This window comes from Lineus longissimus, chromosome 17 (genome assembly GCF_910592395.1).
Source record: "Lineus longissimus chromosome 17, tnLinLong1.2, whole genome shotgun sequence".
Taxonomy (NCBI): domain Eukaryota; kingdom Metazoa; phylum Nemertea; class Pilidiophora; order Heteronemertea; family Lineidae; genus Lineus; species Lineus longissimus.
Window position 1 is genome coordinate 15,756,136 of NC_088324.1, and position 21,178 is coordinate 15,777,313.

At 42.3% G+C, this 21,178-nt stretch overlaps 1 protein-coding gene across 1 annotated transcript; it reads right to left on the reverse strand.

The window, feature by feature from the left end:
* Positions 1–2,689: 2,689 nt before the first annotated feature.
* Positions 2,690–20,908, reverse strand: LOC135501186 (protein sidekick-1-like). The gene is made up of 26 exons (XM_064793100.1): positions 20,771–20,908; positions 19,979–20,128; positions 19,595–19,791; positions 19,308–19,404; positions 18,617–18,928; positions 17,963–18,250; positions 17,422–17,872; positions 17,095–17,216; positions 16,543–16,809; positions 16,096–16,211; positions 15,656–15,809; positions 15,033–15,308; positions 14,648–14,777; positions 14,151–14,320; positions 13,826–13,966; positions 13,437–13,607; positions 12,748–13,115; positions 11,814–11,938; positions 10,861–10,973; positions 10,127–10,567; positions 9,556–9,780; positions 6,471–6,671; positions 5,857–5,932; positions 5,432–5,688; positions 5,181–5,284; positions 2,690–4,051 (listed from the first exon to the last, which is right to left on the reverse strand). The coding sequence occupies exons 2-26, from the start codon at positions 20,091–20,093 to the stop codon at positions 3,887–3,889; spliced, it is 5,082 nt and encodes a 1,693-aa protein (XP_064649170.1). The 5' UTR covers positions 20,094–20,128; positions 20,771–20,908; the 3' UTR covers positions 2,690–3,886.
* Positions 20,909–21,178: the final 270 nt, after the last annotated feature.

Sequence of the window (21,178 nt, forward strand, 5' to 3'; positions counted from 1 at the left end):
TTCTATGATCCCCCTCATCGGGGCAAAAGCCCACGCGGGAGCGGCTTGCTCTTCACGCTCTTCCCCCGGTCACCCGTGCGGACGATATCAATGGATAAAGCAAGGTCCTTGGATCGCGGTGGGGTCTCTGCCATAGAAACTGCAAGCAAATGCCAAGGAACCACTACCTGACCTCCATAACAGTATATTCCTTACTTCTGCTGTTATAGTCGGTGGGACACAACAGTCGGTGATAGTGGCAGGCCATTCATAATCAGTAATAACATTCATGTTCAGAATAGTAAAAAATATTCAGCTGCCGAGGTAACCTTAACCACTTAAAGTGAATATCCCACTGCTTTTGTTTCAGTGAGAACTTCACTCTAAGTAACAACACACCACTTAAAGGGAAGGTCTCACACAATAACTTTAGTAAGAACTGCCCTTTAATATGGCATAATCTACCTGAAGTGAAGATCCCACTGCTTTACTTTCAGTAGTACTTTCACTCCAAGTTCTCACACTCCACTCAAAGGGAAGGTCTCACACAATAACTTTAGTAAGAACTGCCCTTTAAGGTGGCATAATATACCTGAAGTGAAGATCCCACTGCTTTACTTTCAGTGAGACCTACGCTCCAAGTGACAGTCATCACCACTCACCACTTTGGTAAGAGCTACCCTTTAAGATGACATCATGCCATAATCTACCTGAAGCTTACATAAAGTGAGACCTACACTCAAAGTTCCCACACATCACTTAAAGCGAAGATACCACGCCTGTACAATCAGGGCGATCTACCACCCACCACTCTACACCTTCTGTCAGAGCGATGGACCGACTAAAATAAATGAAATATCTGTTGATATAATGGCAAGTTCTACTATACAATACTATACAAACAAAACTACGCAAGCCAAATGAGTTCAAATGACACAAGAATGATTGTTTTCAACACACTTCACTAGACAATGTGGTGCTTTCTTCAGATTTATCGGATTCTGATTGGCTGAGAACCTGTGTACAAATGTACACTGTACTGCCCGAAAGGTTTAGGAATAAAATCGCGTCCTAGGGGATAATCCCAGAGAATGGGGGCCCGGGGGGGGGGGGGGGGATCCGAACTTCAGTTCAACACTCGGTAAAATGTACAAGGAAAGAGCACACGACTGACTCTGGTATTGAGGGGCACTATTCCTGTGACTAACTTAGGATTTATGCGATTTCAGAGATTAAACTGAGGGGACAATTTGTGGAGGCGCTTCACGGATTTGACGTTCAAAATAAAGGGACGACATAATGGGACAAAGGCAAACACACTTTGTAAGCTTACACGCTGAGTAAAATAACTGAAATATTTGAAAAATTTGCATCCCTACCTTATTTTGATCTTCAAAAAGTCGAAAAGAAAAGAGCGCTGACCACGGAGAGCATCCAACTTGTTGAAAATGGCGGAGAAAATGGCGCACTTGAATTCATGGCCAATCAAAATCCACGGAAAGATTACATCATAAGATTAAACATCTTGAATGTACTTATACATCTAATTTATGAGTCAAATCTTACATGTCCAAGTGTTTGGAGAGACCACAATTGGCAACTTTGTGCACCTTTAACACCTTCAGCGCCGAACCACGTAGATCTACGTGGCCCAAATCCACCCTCTTTGAGCTGGTTATCGGAGTCTCATGGACTTCATGGAAGAACTACGCCATCGCCATCTTCAGGGCAAGATAAGAACTGAAAAGACCAAACGGTCATTTCAGTTCCTACCGTGCCCTGAAGATGGCGATGACGTAGTTTAGAACTTTAAATCTCACGAAAGAACTACGTCATCGCCATCTTCAGGGCAAGGGAGGAACTGAAAAGACCTTTTCTTGTTTCTCTCTTGCCCTGAAGATGGCGATGGTGTAGTACTTTCATGAAGTCCATGAGACTCCGATAACCAGCTCAAAGAGGAGGGGGATTTGGGCCACGTAGATCTACGTGGTTCGGCGCTGAAGGTGTTAACTTGCCTAACTAGCTGCTGCCTATAGTGTCCCTTTAAGCCACGTGGTGTCATAGCGTCGGCAACAGCATTAGCTATATAGAGTTCATATATGAAATATGTGGAGTTTTGTTTGACCTTTTGACATTGGAATATTAGGCCTATAACTTGTTTATAGGCTTGGCCTACACTTCTTCTCCAACCTGCCTAAACTACCCGCTAAACGGCCTTTCCCATGGTTTTTCCTCGACATTGAAAGGCTTACACGATGACGTCAGTTAAAGGTGTCCTATCATGAAACACTTATATAAACAGGGAGTCCTCGGGCGGGACCTGGGGACACGACCACCTGATGGATGCGTATTTACAAAATCCCTGAGACGGTCCCCTTAAATTACAGAGCAACATTTGAAATATTCCCATAAGTTCCTATTCTCTATCAAAGTGGTTCCACGACAAAATCGTGGACGCAAGCCCAAAAGTGGTTGCGAAACCTCACTGTCATTCCTTTCACAGACTAGCCTCAGCGAATTGTCTATCACTCGCAGTTCAAAGCCGGTCTTAAGGCTGCATTTCACCATAGATCTACTATAATTTGTTTTTGAAATGGCATCCGGCGACATTCTTAATTAGACTGTGGGCTATAGACATGTGCCGACAATGCTGGAATGTTCAGGCTGTGACTCATCTTCTCTATGATGATATTAATACGAACACAGTAACTAGTCAAGAAAGTATTATTATTAAAGACAAAATCTTACACATGTATTTACTTAAATATTGCCAGTTTCCCAAAATAAAAGCGTATTTGAACATTTGAAGCATACAGAATAAAAGAGCGAAAAATGGGAACGAATGGTTCAAGGAGCCAAGGGTCAGTCACACCTTTCTCATCTCCTTACTCATCAACATGCATGGATGTCTTTGTAGTAAGTGGTACATAGAAAATATGTCCTACTGAACCCCTCGCTCGGTCTTTGGAAATGAACGGTGCCCCTGATTATATCAATGGGCTGGCCTACTAACAGCTTACTTCAGATGAAATGATACATGTACATATATGAAGCCTATGAGGAACCACTGAGTACAAGTTGAGCTGCTTTCTCATTGCAGGTTCATGACTTTGTAAAAATGCTTTCTGAAGACAATTTCATACAAAATATAAAAACCAGCAGTTTTGTTTCTGGAATGTTTGATGAATAGATTTGTATCAATCTTTTTTTCTTTCCCCTGTAAAATACACAATAAAATGGACCAGATTGGATTGATGAGTCATCTACACATCAAGACAGAGGTCAGAGTCATTACAATGAATCAATGTGATAAGAAATATCACCATCAGATAAGAACCAGAAAGGAAAAACATTTTACATTTTGAATTGAAAACTAACTTTATAAAGGACTTAAAAATGCAAATAAGTTAGCAATTAGACAAAGTTTCAGCACAGGAATATTCCTGTTTTGGTGTCTGAAAATGCTCCTCCGATCCCTGGTAGTTCTAAATCAGGACATAACAGCCGTTAAACCAACTTAGAGGAGAGGATGACAAGGAAAATACTATCACAGGTTTATTCCTAGATGAGTGCCAGTCAACATTATGACTCTCCTCCCAACTAATATCAACTAAAGCCCTTTCTTATCACTTCAACATTATCACCATCTGACTGATTCCTATCATGGAATGATATAAGAAATCTCAGAGGCAAACAGATCTGTCTTCCAAAGGACATTCACTAATATGTTACAGAATATGCTAGTGTTTTACCATAACCTTATCTTCATTCTTATAACGGATCATTTCCAGCATAGAATCTATAACTAGTGTCTATAAAATGGCCTCAAGATGTCTGGAGGGCTAACGGAGAGACCAGCCAGATGTGCCTTAGTCAGTATATCCATACATTGTTCCTATAATGATCCCTAGAGGGCAGTCCTTTCATCGTAAACTATCACTGATTCGTTAGCAAGAAGATCGATATCATCCGGGGCGATTAACGTTGATTGGCGTTCCCGCTGCATCGCGATGACGTGGGCACTTCGCCGCTTCATCTGATGAGTTAGACGTTTAGAGATCACCTCTTGGCGCTGGAATAAGGAGCAAGAACTCATCAAAATGGTGATAGATCATAAGCAGATCATCAGATGTCAGAGAGATAAGATGATCATGTTTTCTACAGACCTCTAAACTCTAAATATGGGGAAAACTATCATTCAATCATACCAAAAAAGTGACATCCGATGGTAGACTGGCATTATTGTGTGAGACATGCACATGCACCATATGCATCATCAGAGCTGACAAGTTGTAAATTACACATTCAAGCCAATTTCATCAGAGCCCTGCACAGCAACCTGTTATGAGTAGACTTCCATTTGCTTCTGTTGGCGTTGATTAAAATCTAACAGATCTGGGGTCTAGAATACACTGACAGCCTAACGTTTTACTTTCATGCTGGTGTTGTCAATGGGGAATTGCATGTATGGCCTTTTCTATGACAACAACAAGCAAAGCCGGGTTTATTATAGTAAATCAATACAGACCTAAACACAAAACAGGTATTGAAAACTGATCCAGGAAATAAAATAGGTGGCAAAAGGGCGCCCCCTCAAAAAAACAAAATCAATTGTCCTAGACCTACTCCACCACGGGTCATTAACCTTGATTTTAGAAGTAATGACCACATTTCACCATTCAACAACATTGACCCAAAACTCAACGGCCAAGCTCTCTTCATACTAAACTACCAGTTACAGGATGAACACATAGGGTCATGCTTCAATGTCACATCTATAAAACTATCTGGCAGGAGAAGAAAAACCATGTGATGAGACGCAAAAACATAAGGTGTTATGGTCACTATAGTTACAGACCTTAATCCAACATCTTATACTGTGAACATAAACAAGAGTTGTGTTGATTTGGTGAACCCATGCTCCAGTCAATTGAGCCCTTCCTCTGCACATATGACTTCAATCTTTGAATGAAACTTTATATTTCATCACTGAATTTCCGAAATCATGGAGAGTCATGGCCATACTTCACAAACTGAGGCAAAGGAACACACTGTGCCTGGAGACAATGCCAGACTTGAAAATGGTTCAAGTATCAACTGAAAGGTTTATACCAGGGTATCATTGACAGCACTTGAGAGGCATTTTATCACTATACATAGCTCTATTCTTGTTCTATTGTGTTATTTCATCAGTTACTCACCCTCCCTGAAGGATAATGCTGTGTTGCTAAGGGTATGTTGCCATACTTTGTGTTGTCCGAGTCGCTGTCCGCTTGGTTTACCTGGTACCCAGGGTTTTCAATACCTGAAACAGAGGTTGATATGAACCGAACTGAGCAAAGAGTAGGAGAGGTTGTATGAGTACACTGCCACAGGAAACCATTACACAACTTTTGGAGAAAAGGTTCATTACGATATGGTGTTTTTTACTGTGAAAATACAGACGACTCACCTTCCACAGACGACAGATTTTGTATCAGATTAAATCCCGACAATGACGTCTCCGAGCGTGAGTGGTCACATGACGGTGTAGAAAACCCACTGACAGGATGAGTTGGCCTTGTTTCAAAGTTTGACCTGACACCACCAGAATGGCTGGACTGACATTCAGAACTGCTGCCCTGCTGCATATGAACCTCAGGATTTGGGTTGAAACTGACGTTAGATGATTTTGACATCGATTTTGTGCCCTGCAGACTCTTAAGATTTCTGAAATGAAAACGTTCACATGAAGTACAGACAAGTGCTGGAGATTGATGATAAGGGTTCATCTGTTATTGGGACAGAATGATGCATGGAAGCACTGGAATGGCACGTCACTGGCTCTTAGGCATGACGCTGTCATCGAAAGTGAACATATGCAACTGCATAGCTTACCTGGTTGATGGTGGTTCACTTGCATCTGACAGACTTGGAGCTTTCTCTCCTGTGGAGCTCGCGGCTGGTGGCACAACTGGAAATACAATGAGATTCAAGATAACACTGATCGCTGAACACAAGGAGAGGAGCTGAACACACATGTGAACATACCATACCTGGATCCCTGGGCTCCCTGGCCACCATGGCCGACTCCATCATTGCAAGCATTTACATGAACAAATGCAAACAACCAGTTATCAGAAGCGACCCAGTAGACAAATATTGAACAAACATAAACTGTCAAATACCGTACTATGAAATAAGCCTATCAGGACGTGTTAGATATGTGTCAAGCCAGCAGGCCTGCAGCCTAAACTGGGTGGTCGTCAAAAACACAAAAGATAATATTCATTTGACTCAATAACAATATTTTGTTATCATATACGTGAGTGTTGTTTCCTGGTTATAGGCAATTGTACGTGTTACACTGAACACGTCCTCAGGCAAGTCACTTAGCTTATTCTGCTCTAGGTACCCTTCTGGTCCTACACTATACATGTTGTACAGTTAAGACAGGAACCCTGTTCATAGAGTTTATTTACACAGTGATACAGATAGCCAGTGATACTTACAGATTCTTCTTGGTGATTCTTTACGACGCTTGCGTCTGACACAACACAGGACGCAGACGATGATAAGTATGATGAGTATCGTCGCCACGGCAACACATCCTCCAATGAAAAACGCCAGATGCTCTTGCCGGATCCCAAAGGGCAGGAAGACGGGTGCGACTTCCGTTGTTGTGCTCAGTGTTGTCGTAATGCCAGTAGGCACTGAAAGGGTTAAAGGTCAAACTTTAGCTACAAATATAAAGACACACCTGGTGGGTTTTTAGAATCCCAAACTTGGTACAGAAACGAGCATGACCAGGCTATAGAAAGATGGTGATGGCATCTTCATAAATCTTTGTTTCAATACTGACTCATACTTAACACTGATAATCTAGCAGAATGGTAACTGCAGCCAGTCATGAAATGATGACTCAAATTTTGGATGTCTCAGTGGAACACTCATAGAATGGTACCTTGTGGATTATTTAGGAAAATAGGTCTAGGCAATAGATTTATAATTCAATAGGCCTATAAGCTCAAGCACACTTATGATAATGCCCATACTTGATTTGGTTTGGGGACACATTCTCAAAAATCTCTGAAGTAAAGAGTCCTTGTGCATTTTGTATATCCTCTCTTAACCTTAACTACAGCAGAACCTCTCCATTAAGGACACCTCTGGAACTGACAAATGCTGTCCTTATTAGGGAGGTGTCCTGATTACAGAGGTCAACATGTGTAGAAACAATCCAATTGGGACCAACTCCACTCGACCTAAAGGAGAGGGGGTCCTGCTAGAGAGGTGTCCACTTTGAGAGGTTCCACTGTATTAGTTTGCTTTAGGCCTACTGCTGCACTGAGAATGAAGTCTTTGTTTTGGACAATGTTACTCCTACTGCATGTATTGTTGTGACAGGATTGATGTATTGTGATGGGAATGTACAACACATGAGGTTGCCTATTGTGAGAGAGTGAACAGTTCTCACAGGACAGATGTGACTGTGTCAGGGTTCTGTACACAGGGATTTGGAAAATACAACAAAATACAGTATTGGAGGAGATGTCTCGCAATGTTTATAGTGGTGTGAAAGAAGTTATAAAGTAAAGTTGCTGCGTAATGATAGTCTGCTGCGTAATGATAGTCTGCTGCACTGGCAGCCATGACTTTACCCTACACGTGCATCACCAACCACCACACTGTTGCAAGCAACTTGTGAGCGATTGGAAGCCAGGAACAACTGATGACTAAGATCCATGTAAACATGTACATCCTTGTGTAGGAGCTGTATGAAATAACACTTACAAGGGGAGCTCGGCTGGGCATGTACTGGCATTTTTCAACAAGTCACAATTCAGCGACTAGACTTAAAGATGATACTGCATCCGAGGCTGGTTCAGTCATCCTAATGCTGGTATTGTATCCTAAATGATGACTTTGCTGATAATAATCTGTCGCTGTAGCTGCATATTAACAGTATGCTTAAGACTAACTTAATGTAACCTGATTAAATCTAAGAATAGACAGCCCCGGAAGGCTTCAGGAAGACATGAAGTGGTATGAGCTGAGAGAGATGTAAGAAGAGGTTACTGGTATAATCACATCAAGCAATCCTATAGTTAATACTGCACGGTATAAACATGTGTACATGTACATGTAGCCCAAATGTATAAGGTGTGCATATCTAATTTTGCATGTTCTGTGTCCCAACCAAATAATACAGTAATTCATCCCAATCATTTATTTTTCGTAAACCAAACAACTGATGAAGTGATAGAGGGGCGAGTGTCTTTCTGTGGTGATGTGAGAGTTGGCTGTTGTGAAGTTTAATCTGGGTGAATTTGAAATGAAAGCTTCATTTCCAACCGCCAAAAGGTCAGACTGAAGATGACACTGAGATAAACTGACAGAGAAATGTGTTCAACTGAATCATACACTTATGCATGAAAGGAAGAATATAGACATGGGAACAGTTGGGCCATCAGACTGTGTCCTGCTAGGGTACACTCAGGCCCCCGGATCACTTTGTTGAAATGAAACTACAATGAAAAGCCTTATGTCCATATCCTTCCTTACAGCAATGATAAAGACCAAAGGGTTAATTTGTCAGAACCTTCGGAGAGAGTCATTGGTATTGTGGAGGTATCCTCTTTAGTTGGTATTGGGAGAGCTGAAATGATGATTCAATGAGGTGATTGATGATAATATCCTCATTAATACAGATAATGACTTTATGCACTCTCAATGTACAGTACATATCAAACTCAGATCATGCTCACTCATCTGTATAAGATTACACACACAGAACCCTGAAAGCTGAAACAGTCGTGAATTGGAAAAGTTTACCTGTTGCATCGTACTGTGAGATCATTTTCATCAGTTCACCAAAACAATGAAATGATACAAATCGCCCATTCAAACTTGATGAAATCCAACTTGGCAACAACAACAAAATTATCCACAAGTAAAAGTAACAAGGTGTAGACAATTCTATATCAACATATCTTCATTGACGTAATGACTTCAACTCCTTGACCCAGATAACATGTAATATGTATTCAAAAAATTACATCATATAATCTTTAATGTCATAGGCCTTGTTTGGACAACATCAATCTTCCGTGACCTACAAACTTTAAGTAGTGACTGGTAATCAGTTAATTAGACCTGTTCCTGCTTTGCAATGAGACATGATATTGACCTACAGAGCGACATGTTGACCAAAGCCTGTCTACTCAAAACAATTAGATAAATCACTCCTGTCGAGTTCATGACCCACCCAAGCTGTCGCGACCAAGAGGGATTTTTTATCCATTGAAAACTGGTTCAAGAATACAACCTTACTTTCTAATTCAAATGAGATCAACTGTCAAAGCTATTACAAGACACTGACCGTTGAATGATCAAATAGGCCAAGACACCCATAGACTTTTGATGGTGATGATCTAACTCCTCAATAGAGTGTCTCCCCTCATTGAGTCATACCATGCCTGTACACCTGGACTGGCTAGTCATATTCATTCACAACCCCAAAGATCCCTCCCCTGAAAAGGACATGAGGACACAAACAATGATAGGCCTGGAATCCTCCACACAACTTCTACTCACATGTTGTGAAGGAAGCAACCACCGGTTCTTTCCCAAATCCAGCTGATGTTGCTGCCAGCACACTGATGTTGTAGATCGAGTTAGGCTCCAGCTGAGTCAGTGTGACGGGTGAAGTCATGCTACTGATGGTCCAGGTAGGGGGCAGCACTGTAGGTTGAGGTTTCGTTGTCACATCGACAGTTGTGGTGGCTGGATTTGCTGCTCGTTTCTTCCTGGAGCCACTCCCTGGAAAAGCAAGGTTTACAGATCATGTTTCTGTGCCAGGACTCACTCTTGGACTGGAGTGGAACCTCCCTCAGCGGAGACGTCTATGAGCAGGACACCCTCCCTCTTAAAGACACTGATTTTGATTCAGGATCCGCCATTTCTCTTCAATCTGACCTCTTTATTCAGGACATCACTCTATCACACGCATGAACCAAGAAATGAACAACAGAAGTGACAAGAGTGGGATGCCACAAAAGAAAACAGAATGCATGTAGATTTCTGTTAATCTTTCTAAGAGCACTCACGAGAGAAAATGCCTGCTTCTTTATCCCATGTTTACAGACTTCTAATGATGTCCACATACCTGACTGTGGTTGAACGGAGGCAGCAGATACATGGGCTGGACTTGTTTCTGGTGATGTAGTGGCGGAGTCGCTTGGTTCAGATGGAGATCTGAGAGTTGATGTGGATCCATCGATGACCACAGAATCTGTTGTAGCCATTGTGTCCGGACCAGTCATCTCAGTCATCACTGCTGATTCATCTCCTTCCCTCACTGTACCAGTACCATCACTTGTCAAAGCTTCGGCACTAGTCTTCTCCACCTCGTCACCAGGCGCACTGGCGTCATTCACATCACTAGTGAGGGAGAACGTACTGCTCTCTGCGACCTGGACGCGACTGATAAGTGAGTAGACTATGGTGTAGTTCTCAATGACACCATTAGGTGTTGCTGGTGCATCCCACATCACTGTAGCCGAGAAGGCAGAGGGGATGACCTTGAGACTTCTCACCTTCCCAGGAACTGGAATTGATACAAGAGGAACTTTGACAAAAAACTCCAAAAAAAAACAGGAACTCCCCCTTCTTGACACTGCTCCAACCTGCCCTGATAATGTTGCACTAAGTGGAGGAGAAACACGTACTGTTGGTTTCAATTTACTTCACACCACACTTTGCAGAGCAAGCCAATGGTGTAGAAGTTTCTTTATCTGGTTTGTGTGTCTGAGAAGGAAGAGAAGAAAACTACACATGTAACCCCATCATAAGCAGGTGTTTGAAACATGATAGATGTTTTATACAACAAAGATCACTTACCGTCTGGTTTGGTTCTATGCTTCCTCTCCTCACTGAGCGGTCCACGACCTGGCTTAATCTGCACAGAGAATGCTTGGATCCTGATGGAGTATTCTGTCCATGGTTGTAGACCACTGAAATAGACATCCACAAACTCATCATAGCTGAAAAGAAACCTACAAATCTGGCTAAATTGAATCTGATTTTGATAGGATTCAATCCTTTAATTGACTTGAATACATGTGATGCAACATTGAAATGACTAGTTAGGTACATATCATACAAAACATAGCATAAAACTGTCAGAAAACGTTCCTCCCAAAAAGTACAACACAGACACAAAAATCAATGGATTTATGGATGCTGAGAACTGCAGAACATGCTACAGAGATTGATATCTGGTGAGAGATGCAGCTGAAGGAAATGCAAGCAAAGGTGATGAGAAAGAAAGAGCAGGGTCTCAGGAGTTCCTATTGGTGCCAGACAGAGACATGTTCTTGTTGTTAGTGATGAACAAGAGAAAGCATTCTGTGGAGAGCTTCTGATATCCCCATGTTACCTGATCAGTGCCTCTAGTGATGGCGTTCTGTCGTCAGCAAACAAAATGGCTGACTTATGGGGCGAGCCTCGATGATGCTTATCGCCATCACCTCTGTTGCACCTGGTTGATTTTGACGACTGAGCACTTGAAGTCAAAACAGAGGTGACCCCATAAGTCAGAGCTCCACCACCAGGAGGCCGTTCAACTGGTGAACTGAACAAGTGGGTGAGATGTCATGGCACACGACTACAAGTGAAGATCAAGTGAAGATCAAGTGAAGATCAAGTGAAGATCAAGTGAAGCTTGAAAGGTGTCTAACAGTGACAGATGTACTATAAATTGCTGAGTGGTGCAGCAAAGAGATTTGGTGAGGAAAAGAGTGAAATACTCAAGGGTTACTACGATTACAAGTATGTTATGATGCTATGGTTACCTGATGTTAGCAGAGAGCGTATCTGACCCATTCACCATAAGTTCTGTGGTCTTATTAGCGAGTGTATCCCGATAGTGTAAAATATAACCAGAGATGGCGCTGTTCTGTTTGTTAGCTTCCACGGCCTTGGAGAGAGAGGGTTAATATACAGGCCATGTTAGAAAGCAGAAGACCTGAGAAGTGTAGTTAAGTTGGCTGACCGCCAAGGACCATCACGTTCTTTACTGACTTGCGTTCCTTAACTTTCATTCACACACAAGCCTTATGCATACTATAGATGATTTTCCAACATAAAACTCCAAAAATGTCTTGTAAAACTAGGCCTTTTGGGGGCAACCTGATATTTTCCACACTTCTCAGCTCCAGATTTAAGGCTTCAGCTGATGGTTAGATGTCAGTTTGAGAGGGCAAAGTACAAGACCACCAAGCAAAGTGACACTCACACTGTCTTGCACTACGCCCTCCAAATGTTACACAATGGTTTTAAAACAATAAAACAAAACAAACTTGAACTGATGAACACTTCAAACCTTACAGTACACACGCTACATGAGAAGACAGCCCAAAATGCAAGAAAACCCACACCAACACAATCGATATCAAACTGAAGACGGCAAGCAACAGACTGAATCACAGGCAGCCATGCACCAGCCGGTAGTATTTCAGAATTGATGTTATTAGGAATACATCCCTTGATTTTCTGTTGCTCGGGGTTGATGAGATGAAAATTCCGATCCAGTTCGGCACATTAAACCCTTTAGACTGTGCAGCAGCCTTCTGGCCATCTATAATCCCCCTCAGGCATCCTCTGATGACCAACTCAAGTATGTCAATTAGAGATGGAGGGTTTGATTGGGATCATAAAAGGCGGGAAATGTTTAGTTTTTAAGCTGAGAGCCTGAAGCTCAGGAACCTCGGACAATAATGAACCTACCTTCCAAGTTACTGAGATACTAGTCGAGGATAACCCGACCATTTGAACATCTTGTGGACTACCCGTGGGTAGGCCAGGCAGCGTCCTAGCAACGACAGCTTCACTATATGGGCTGTGACCAATTGGATTCATCCCAGCGACTGTAAAAGTGTAATATCGCCATGGTAACAAGTTAGATACGTTGACAACGGTTGCCGGGGCACTAACTGTTGTTTCCTGGTTGCCAGGGATGTTGGTCTGTTTGTAGTGAACCCTGTAGAGGGATATTGGCCCGTTTTGTGATTCGACCGGGATGGCTTCCCACGACACAGTAATGGATGTGTCCGACAGCACTTTCATGGTGAGGTGCTGAGGTGGAAGAGTAGGTACTGCAAAAGAAGAAATAAACACTTTCACACGACTTTTACTGAAAATGTTCTCATATAGTTTGAAGAACACTATCATACATTGAAGGCAGGAAGAGGCAACAGCTATCATCTGGAAGAGGTGAAGGAATGGACAACATTAGCTCCAGCCAGTGGGAACCTAGAAGCATTTGTCGCAACCTCTGTAGAGCGAAAGTTAGTTTCTCTGACCTTGACAAGCCACTGCTTAGGAGGCTCAACTAATTTCACTGTCAAAGGGCAGTGACAAGCAGGACAACAAGTAATTCGTCCTTAAACAGCCAACTGATGATGTGATATACTCACAATCCATAGTAGTGTTAGCAGTAACTGTCTCACTAAACATTCCCCACAGCTGAGCATCCTTGTCTCGAGTGGCACCTCTGACCTTGAATTGGTAAGGTCGGTGTGGATGCAGGCCGAGGACAGTGTGTGTCTGGGTTGGAAGAACTGGTGTCACATGGAGAGAGACAAAGTCTGAAATGTAATCAGATCATTACAGACTTATAGTTGATCAGCTGTGGTATGTGTTGTATGGTTCTGGTTTTGTACAACAATATTTTAAGTTCTATCGACATGACAGCCTCCATCCCACTTAGTTTTGCCCAGCAGTCAACGTCCATGGCCAGGTGTGTTTATGCTGGTCATCGGAGAGTCTCAGGATGTAACCTGGGCACCAGGAAACATTCTCCTACCTTCAATCCTGTCCATCCTCCTGTAGTGGACCTCATAATCAGTCACGTCTGATGTTCGCAGGTTGCTTGGTTTTTCCCAGGAGAGCGTCACATTGCGAGCTTTCTGTGACATGACCTTGACCCTCCGGGGGGCAGTGGGTGCTGGTGGAAAGAAAATGAAACACACCTCAAAATATTTCGAGTTTTACACCTCGGAAAATGTTGATTTTATCTTCATACACAACACTAACTTTCAAAAAAACAGTTTTTACACCTCAATATTTACATTTTTTCAGAGATTTTCAAGATGGAGTTCTGCAACAAGAATGAAATCAATCAGACCTACCAGTTTCATATGTCTTAGCACTCAGGACACCGGTGTATTGCCCAATGCCAACCTCGTTCCTAGCAGCCATACGGAAGTGATACGTGGTTGCAGATTGGAGACCGGACACTTCGTATGAATTCAGAGTAACTGGGATGTCGCTGCGGACGATGGAGAAGTCTGGGGCTATGCTGGAGACAGAAAGAGCGGACAAGAATGTCACAAGTGCACTTTTGGATTGAGTACTTTACGATTGTATGAAAGAAAAGGAAAGTTTAAGCAACAGACTGTGAGTGCCCGATACTTGCCTAAACTTTGGTTGCCAACTATGATCTGTTTATCCAGAATTTAATGGCTATCATGTGTCTGCTGTGGCAGAGACATAAGTGAGGAACTGTTGAAGTTGAATTCTAACAACTCATTAAGGACATCCAACCACTCAACCATGTAGGTCCTTCCTACATCTACATGCCATCTTTTCAGGGGACATTCTGCCTGTCCATATTCTAGCCGTTTACCTCAATCTGTACTGGATGACCCAGAATGTAACATTATTGTTTGTTTCCTGTTTGACCGGGAGCCATGTCAAGGTGACAGAGTTGACAGAGGATGGCCTTGGTATCTGCAGAGCTGGAGGTCGAGGTGGATCTAAAAATGAACAAATAATGCTGTAAGATAGGTCAACACATAGAGGCCCTCTACTCTCATCATGATGGGATCAAGTAAATATGCTATGGTCTGTTAAAATACATATAGATTATGATAAATCTCAATTCGTTTCCATAAAAAAAGTAATGTAAAATGAGTTTAATCAGTCATCTTCTGACTTGGCTTTTGCAATGGCTTCAAGTTTTCTAGCAATAAATATCAAGACTTGTGACTTTGAACATCAGTCAAACTCACCTCTCACATAGACCCTGATCTGGGCTTCCATTCTGCCAAGGACGTTCACAGCAACGCATTTATAATCCCCTGCATCAGCCGTTGTTATAAACTTGATCAGGATGACATTCCTCTTTGGGAACAAGATTCGTTTATCTGTGGATTCCACCAGGTGTTTCATGTTGAGAGACCAGGTGATTCTAGGGAAGGGGATTCCATTGGCCACACAGGTGAGGGTGAGGTCGTGGGTCTGGCTGACGACGGTTGGCCCAGTGATGTTATGGATGGTAGGCTTCACTGAAAGAATAGTCAAAACTAAACATCCATAACAGTGCTTTAGCACAGGATGACATTCTGTCTTAAAGCACACTGTAAACATGACAAAACTTTGAATATTCAGGCTTAAACACTCTGAATAATCGCAGCCTGGTTGCCATACAGTGATTAAGACCTATGAACCATCTCTCCCAGAAAGGCACTCTTGAAACCCAAGGCCCTTACTCAAGCAAACAGATATATCTGATCTTTCAGAGAGTCGAACCTGTGAATTACTACTGGATATAAGCCCAGTGCTCTAAGCTACTGATCTGCCTTCAAGCCTGAGAGACACCAAGGTCGGTGCTGCAAGGGTCATCTGCTCCTACCTTGGACCACAAGTTTTCCTTCCTGCTCAGCAGTACCAACTTCATTCTGTAGAGTGCACTTATAGACTCCAATGTGTTCAAGATGTGCACTGACAATGGTCAGGGTTTTCTTGTCAGGGGAGAATACAGCGCCAGGAGGGAATGTTTTGGTATTCTGAAGAGAAACGTCAGAATAAAGATGGCTATTGAGAGAGAAAACTGTTGAACAAGATTATTCATTTTGTAAGATTAAACTTCAGGTTCTGTCAAGCAGTTGCTTCTGATATGCAGTGTCATTCCAATGATAGGCAGAGTGGAACTACTGGAATAACTGTGTTTGTGGTTAGAGAGTAAGTGGGCTGACATCATGGACAACTTAAGATTTGGACTTCTCAAATCAAATGATGATTGCTTCAATGTCTCCTGTGTCAAGAAATCAAAGGAGGACAATCTGTACTTACATTATATGACCAGGCAATATCAGGTGTGGGCACCCCGGCACCTTTGCAAGTGAGTACTGCATGAACTCCATGATTGACAGTCAGGTCACTGGGGCCAGTCTCAAAGGTCGGCTTGACTGAAAGATGGAGAACAAAAAAGGTACAAAATCTGTCAATTCAATGGATCAAATGATCTTACATACCTTATCCTATACCAGTATCAATACCAGACCAGAACTCATGACACCCAATGCAAATTGAGTAACCCATGTACCGACACCACTATACCACTTATAAGCCAGCACATACTACATAAATCACTTTATAATCCAAATACCATTGAAGTTGTTCTTGGTGTCGATCTATACCTCGTTTGTCACTTTCAATATAATGTAGGAGTTCCTAGCCAAGAGTTGGCTCTTCCCTCATACTTATGCTGGCATTGCAAAGAAAGACATCGCTACTCACCCAAAACTCTAACCTTCCCCACGCTCTCCTCCATCCCGCCCTTATTCGTCGCCCTACACGTATAGGTCCCAGCATCCTCTGCTCGAATCTTTGGAAACTGAACCTGTTCCCTTGTGACTCTAACAAATGCTGACTGGGTCAACGGGTAGCTGTCTTTCAGCCAGACTACCACAGGCACTGGATCACCAAAGACGATACAATGTAACTGTGTGGACATTCCTGCAGGGACTCTCGGAGATTCAACACTCTGCAGGATTTGAGGAGGCACTAGAAAATGAACGAGTATGGTTTCAATAAGAAGTTGAGGCATTTGGCTCCGACATTGATTGCCAAGGCAATTACAATAGAATAGTGGGCCAGAAAAGTGAACTCAAGACCAAGTCTTATACAACGTCCAGAAGAAGGATTTGCAACGACCTGTACTCTACTTTAAAAGGCTTCTCAGTTAATAGTACATTGGCATATTCTACATCCTTGGTTGAAAGAACTAAACTACACACAGTCATGTAGAAGTAAGTTCCAGCCACAAGACTCACGCAGTTTCTCACTCACCTACAATATCGACCAGCACAGGTTGACTACTGATGCTTCCATATTTATTATTCGCCTTGCAGAAGTATGAACCAGAGTCCAGCTTGGTCATCTTCGCTATCCATAGCTCCTGGTTCAAATTCCTGAAATGATCAGATTAGAATTTATAAACTTGACCAGCATGAAGTCGTTGTCAAAGTGATCATGACCTCTGATGGTCTACGACTCAGTTTTAATTCAATAGAGTTGAGCAAATGTTATGTAAGACTGAATATTGACGACGTTACAACAGTTCATCCCTCTACTTGCTCCACTTCTTCAGACTGACACAGTGAAAGTCTCTCTTACCTGAATGATACCCTGTTGCTAGCCATGAGTATTGCGTTTCCCTTCCACCATGTCATAGTCGGAAACGGGTCACCCTTTACGATGCATGTCAACCTCAGTAAACCCTCCTTAATCACGGTTGTAGGTATAGGTGGCGTAATCATCTGAGGGGCACCTGTCACCGTAATCACCGCAGATATGGAAGCTGCTGTTCTCGGAACAGCAAAGTTATTCAACACAACACAAAAATATATTCCTGCGTCATTTGTTTGAATATTAGAAAAATATAAATCGCCAGTTTTTAGGACAGTTACTGCATATTCCCCGGATCTTGGCTTGAATATATTGTTGTTCTTGTACCAGGTGATGTTGGCCAGAGGTATACTATAGGGGGCGCTGCAATGAAGCGTCACGGCCTGGCCGGATATTGCACTTGTGTTGGACGGATGTTTCTTGAACTTCATGGAAAGAACTGAAAGAGAAATAGTTTGTTGTCAGATTCTCTCCAAACCGAAACAAACTCTTCATCAAATTCTCTGTATCACTACAAAACAGCACTTACCAGCAACATTCAACTCAGTCAGCCTCGCCGAGACTGACCCCTGTCCATTTGTTCCACGACACACATAATTCCCAGCATCGATTTCTTGGAGAGGACGGAAAATCAATGAGCCGTTATCGGCAATCAAGACTCTGGAGGACGTTGGAACCACCGTTCCGTTTTCTTGCACCCAGGTTACGCTGGGTTTTGGAACACCGGAAATAACACATCTGATTTCTAATGGAAGGTTGGCAGGAGCGAGTAGACTGGAGGGTGGTGATACAACAACCGTTGGCAGTTTCAGCAGCACTGAAAATAAGGTATGGCGGTTGATTATTTGGACAATAGGTTGGTGAGGGCCACCCCCCCCCCCCCCCCCATCATTCAATGTAACATCACCTTAGTCAGGACCGAGTCATCCTACATGTTTTACCAAAAAGCAGCACATTACCTCCAAAATACAAGGCCAATCCTTTGAAATCTCCACAAGCACAGTGTTGAAACAAAAGTGGTTTATATTGGGAATTTTATGACCATTGTCATAACAGTACACCTGTCTATGCAGTACAGTATTTATCCACCGCAGTGGTGTGCTATATTTTTGAAATTTTATTGAACTTTCTCTGACAGAACACAAAGCAACATCACTTTCACAATATCCATCCAGAAACCTACCATTTACCCTCAAATCAGCGGTACTACTTTTCCTTCGTTCCTTGGACAGTGGATTTGTAGCAACACAAGCAAACCACCCATCCAACACCCGATCAGTGAAGACCTCCAACCTCATCGAGAGCTGACCACTGTTGTCACCACCAGTCGTCCCAAACACAGCCTTTGTTTCTCTTCCCTCTAAGAATACAGCACCATTTCTCTCCCAGTAGACCAAAGGGGGAGGAGCACTTTTACCCGTTGTGCATGTGAAGATGGCATTAGATGTGTCATTTGTGGACACAGACGTAGGAGAGATGATGAAATCTTCAATATCTGCAACAGGAGAACTATACATTTATGAAGTTGTCAGCTGGAAGTGTCCCACAAAAATTGAGGCCATGTCTCTCATAGAAGCCTGGGTTGTTCACTTGAAATAAGTATTATATACTTGAGTGTGACCAAGTATAGATTAGAACCCATACTTCGTATGACAGATCAATTGAAAACAACAACAGCAGAGGAGAAAAGCACTGGTGACTGGAACTGAGTGACAACATATCCATAATTGACCAGAGTGTTGTTGAAAAAGGAGCCAAAGCTGAAGAAATCACTGCATTTTCACAAGCAGGATAACAGCCTCGTTCACTGATAGAATGTTTTCAATCTGGAGACGAACCATTGAAGGATACATCTCTATAGTTTCCTCACTTACAAGCTGAAAGAACGATAGCAGTTTTGCTAGTGGCACTTGCAGTAATGGAGCCATCTTTAACCACCATAGCCATGCAGCTGTAATCACCAAGATGTACCTGACAAGAGAGAGAAGCTACTTTACAAACTGGAAATGATAATTTGCTAAATATCTCACGACATTGGGTTCATTCATGCATCAAACCAACAAACAAATAACAGGATTTCATCACAAAACTTTACAAAGTATACCACAGGAATTCTTGTAAAATTTCCATTATAAAACAACACACAACATCGGGGCCTAACCTTAGATATTCGTGTCATATAGACCGAGTTGTTTCGGAAGAATGATGCCTCAGGGAATTTGGTCTTCAGATCAGTTCCATTGAATAACCATTTGTTTGTAATCTTTTGGTTGATGTCTAATGTTTCTTTAGCAGAGCAATTCAGCATGAAGTCACCGCCGAGGAGGACGACTGTAGTTTCTGGTTCAGCAACAAACACTGGAAGAGAATGGTAACAAGGCTGAAACTGGCTCACATGCAAGGGCGAATTTTTCTTATAGCTCTACTTTCAAAAGTTTTTCTACTACTCCTGATAATGAAGACTTTGGATAGGTTTCCCGCAAAATGAAATGTGCGTGGCAGTATTTTTGAAAGATAAAGAACAAGCTATGATACACTGTCTCACCTATCTTCCCATATGATAAAGTAAAGCACCAGACAAATATCATGATGAACATTCTAACTTCATGATCACAGTTATGGTACCTTTTTCCCGCCATCCTAATCCTATAGCGTTGCATAGTGGATTAGTGCCGATAATGGTCACAAGGACAGGCTGAAATTTAGAAAGAGAAGACTGCTCAGGTACAGACAGAAGCAACTCTGTTTCCAAGGTTTTGAAAATGGTGACTTCCAGCCTGCTATAGACTTTATTTTAGACCCCAGACAAGTATACACTATACTAATGCATGAAAGGCAACGTCAACAAATAAAATGGGAAATTTTACCTCCAAGGCCGGCTCTTGTTTCGTGGTTAGTCCAGCTATTCTAGCAAGATTTTACTCAGATACAAGACTTGGGACTCGAGACTTTTGCCTTGTGGCATTGGCTGCCTGGTGGGATATTTTCTCTGGGAGTGGGAGACCCAGTCTCTGCCCTACTCAGCTGCAGACAGTGAGTGTGCAGTGCCAGCTGGGTCCTCAACAAAGTAGAAGTCTACGGCACCGTCCCATTGATTGAGCACATAAAGGAATTCCCACCCACGAATACAATTGGCTTGTGGCAGACCCATGTTTACAACACTCTTCCAATCCAGTCAATAGACAAAAATCGATAATTTACGGGTGTGAGAAATATGACCAACATGTACGCGACACACCCACTGTTTTTGACAGCCAGAACACTAACTTTTGACATCATATGACATATTGGCTTCCAGGAAAATACTGTTTTCTCTAAATCTCATAAGAATACTAACCTATCTTCCTCTTTCATATCTTCTACAGAAACACACAGTTATTATGCACAATTCTCGATAGCATATGTTCTTTAATCAATGCTACATAATGCGTTATTTGATAGGCTTTTTCTTGTAAAAGATTTGTTTACGTTTCGAAATGTGCTAAGGGCTGAATAATAGTCTTGCCGGTGCAAGAATTCGTGACCGACGCAAACTATCCTCCAAAAACATTGTTGGTTGCCTGAGACTATTGAACTGAAAAAAAATTATTGGCTAAAAATTAATCTTCATATGTCTCCAAAAAGAATCTTATGAGGACTAAGCTTAAAACACATATAAAAAATTACACATAAATTACAGCAAGCTCTTGAAACTGCTCAGAAGTGGCTCATTGAGGCTAATTACCCGAGCCCGCGCGCTGCGCCA

Bases quoted from the DNA above. Each gene is read 5' to 3' on its own strand.
- LOC135501186 (XM_064793100.1), bottom strand. From the start codon at position 20,093: ATGCAACGCTATAGGATTAGGATGGCGGGAAAAAGGTACCATAACTGT. The intron at 16,810-17,094 runs GTGAGTGAGAAA...TTCATTTTCTAG, and splicing joins TGTGCTGGTCGATATTGTAG to TGCCTCCTCAAATCCTGCAG. The intron at 15,309-15,655 runs GTAGGAGCAGAT...CTATTCTTTCAG, and splicing joins AGGAAAACTTGTGGTCCAAG to TGAAGCCTACCATCCATAAC.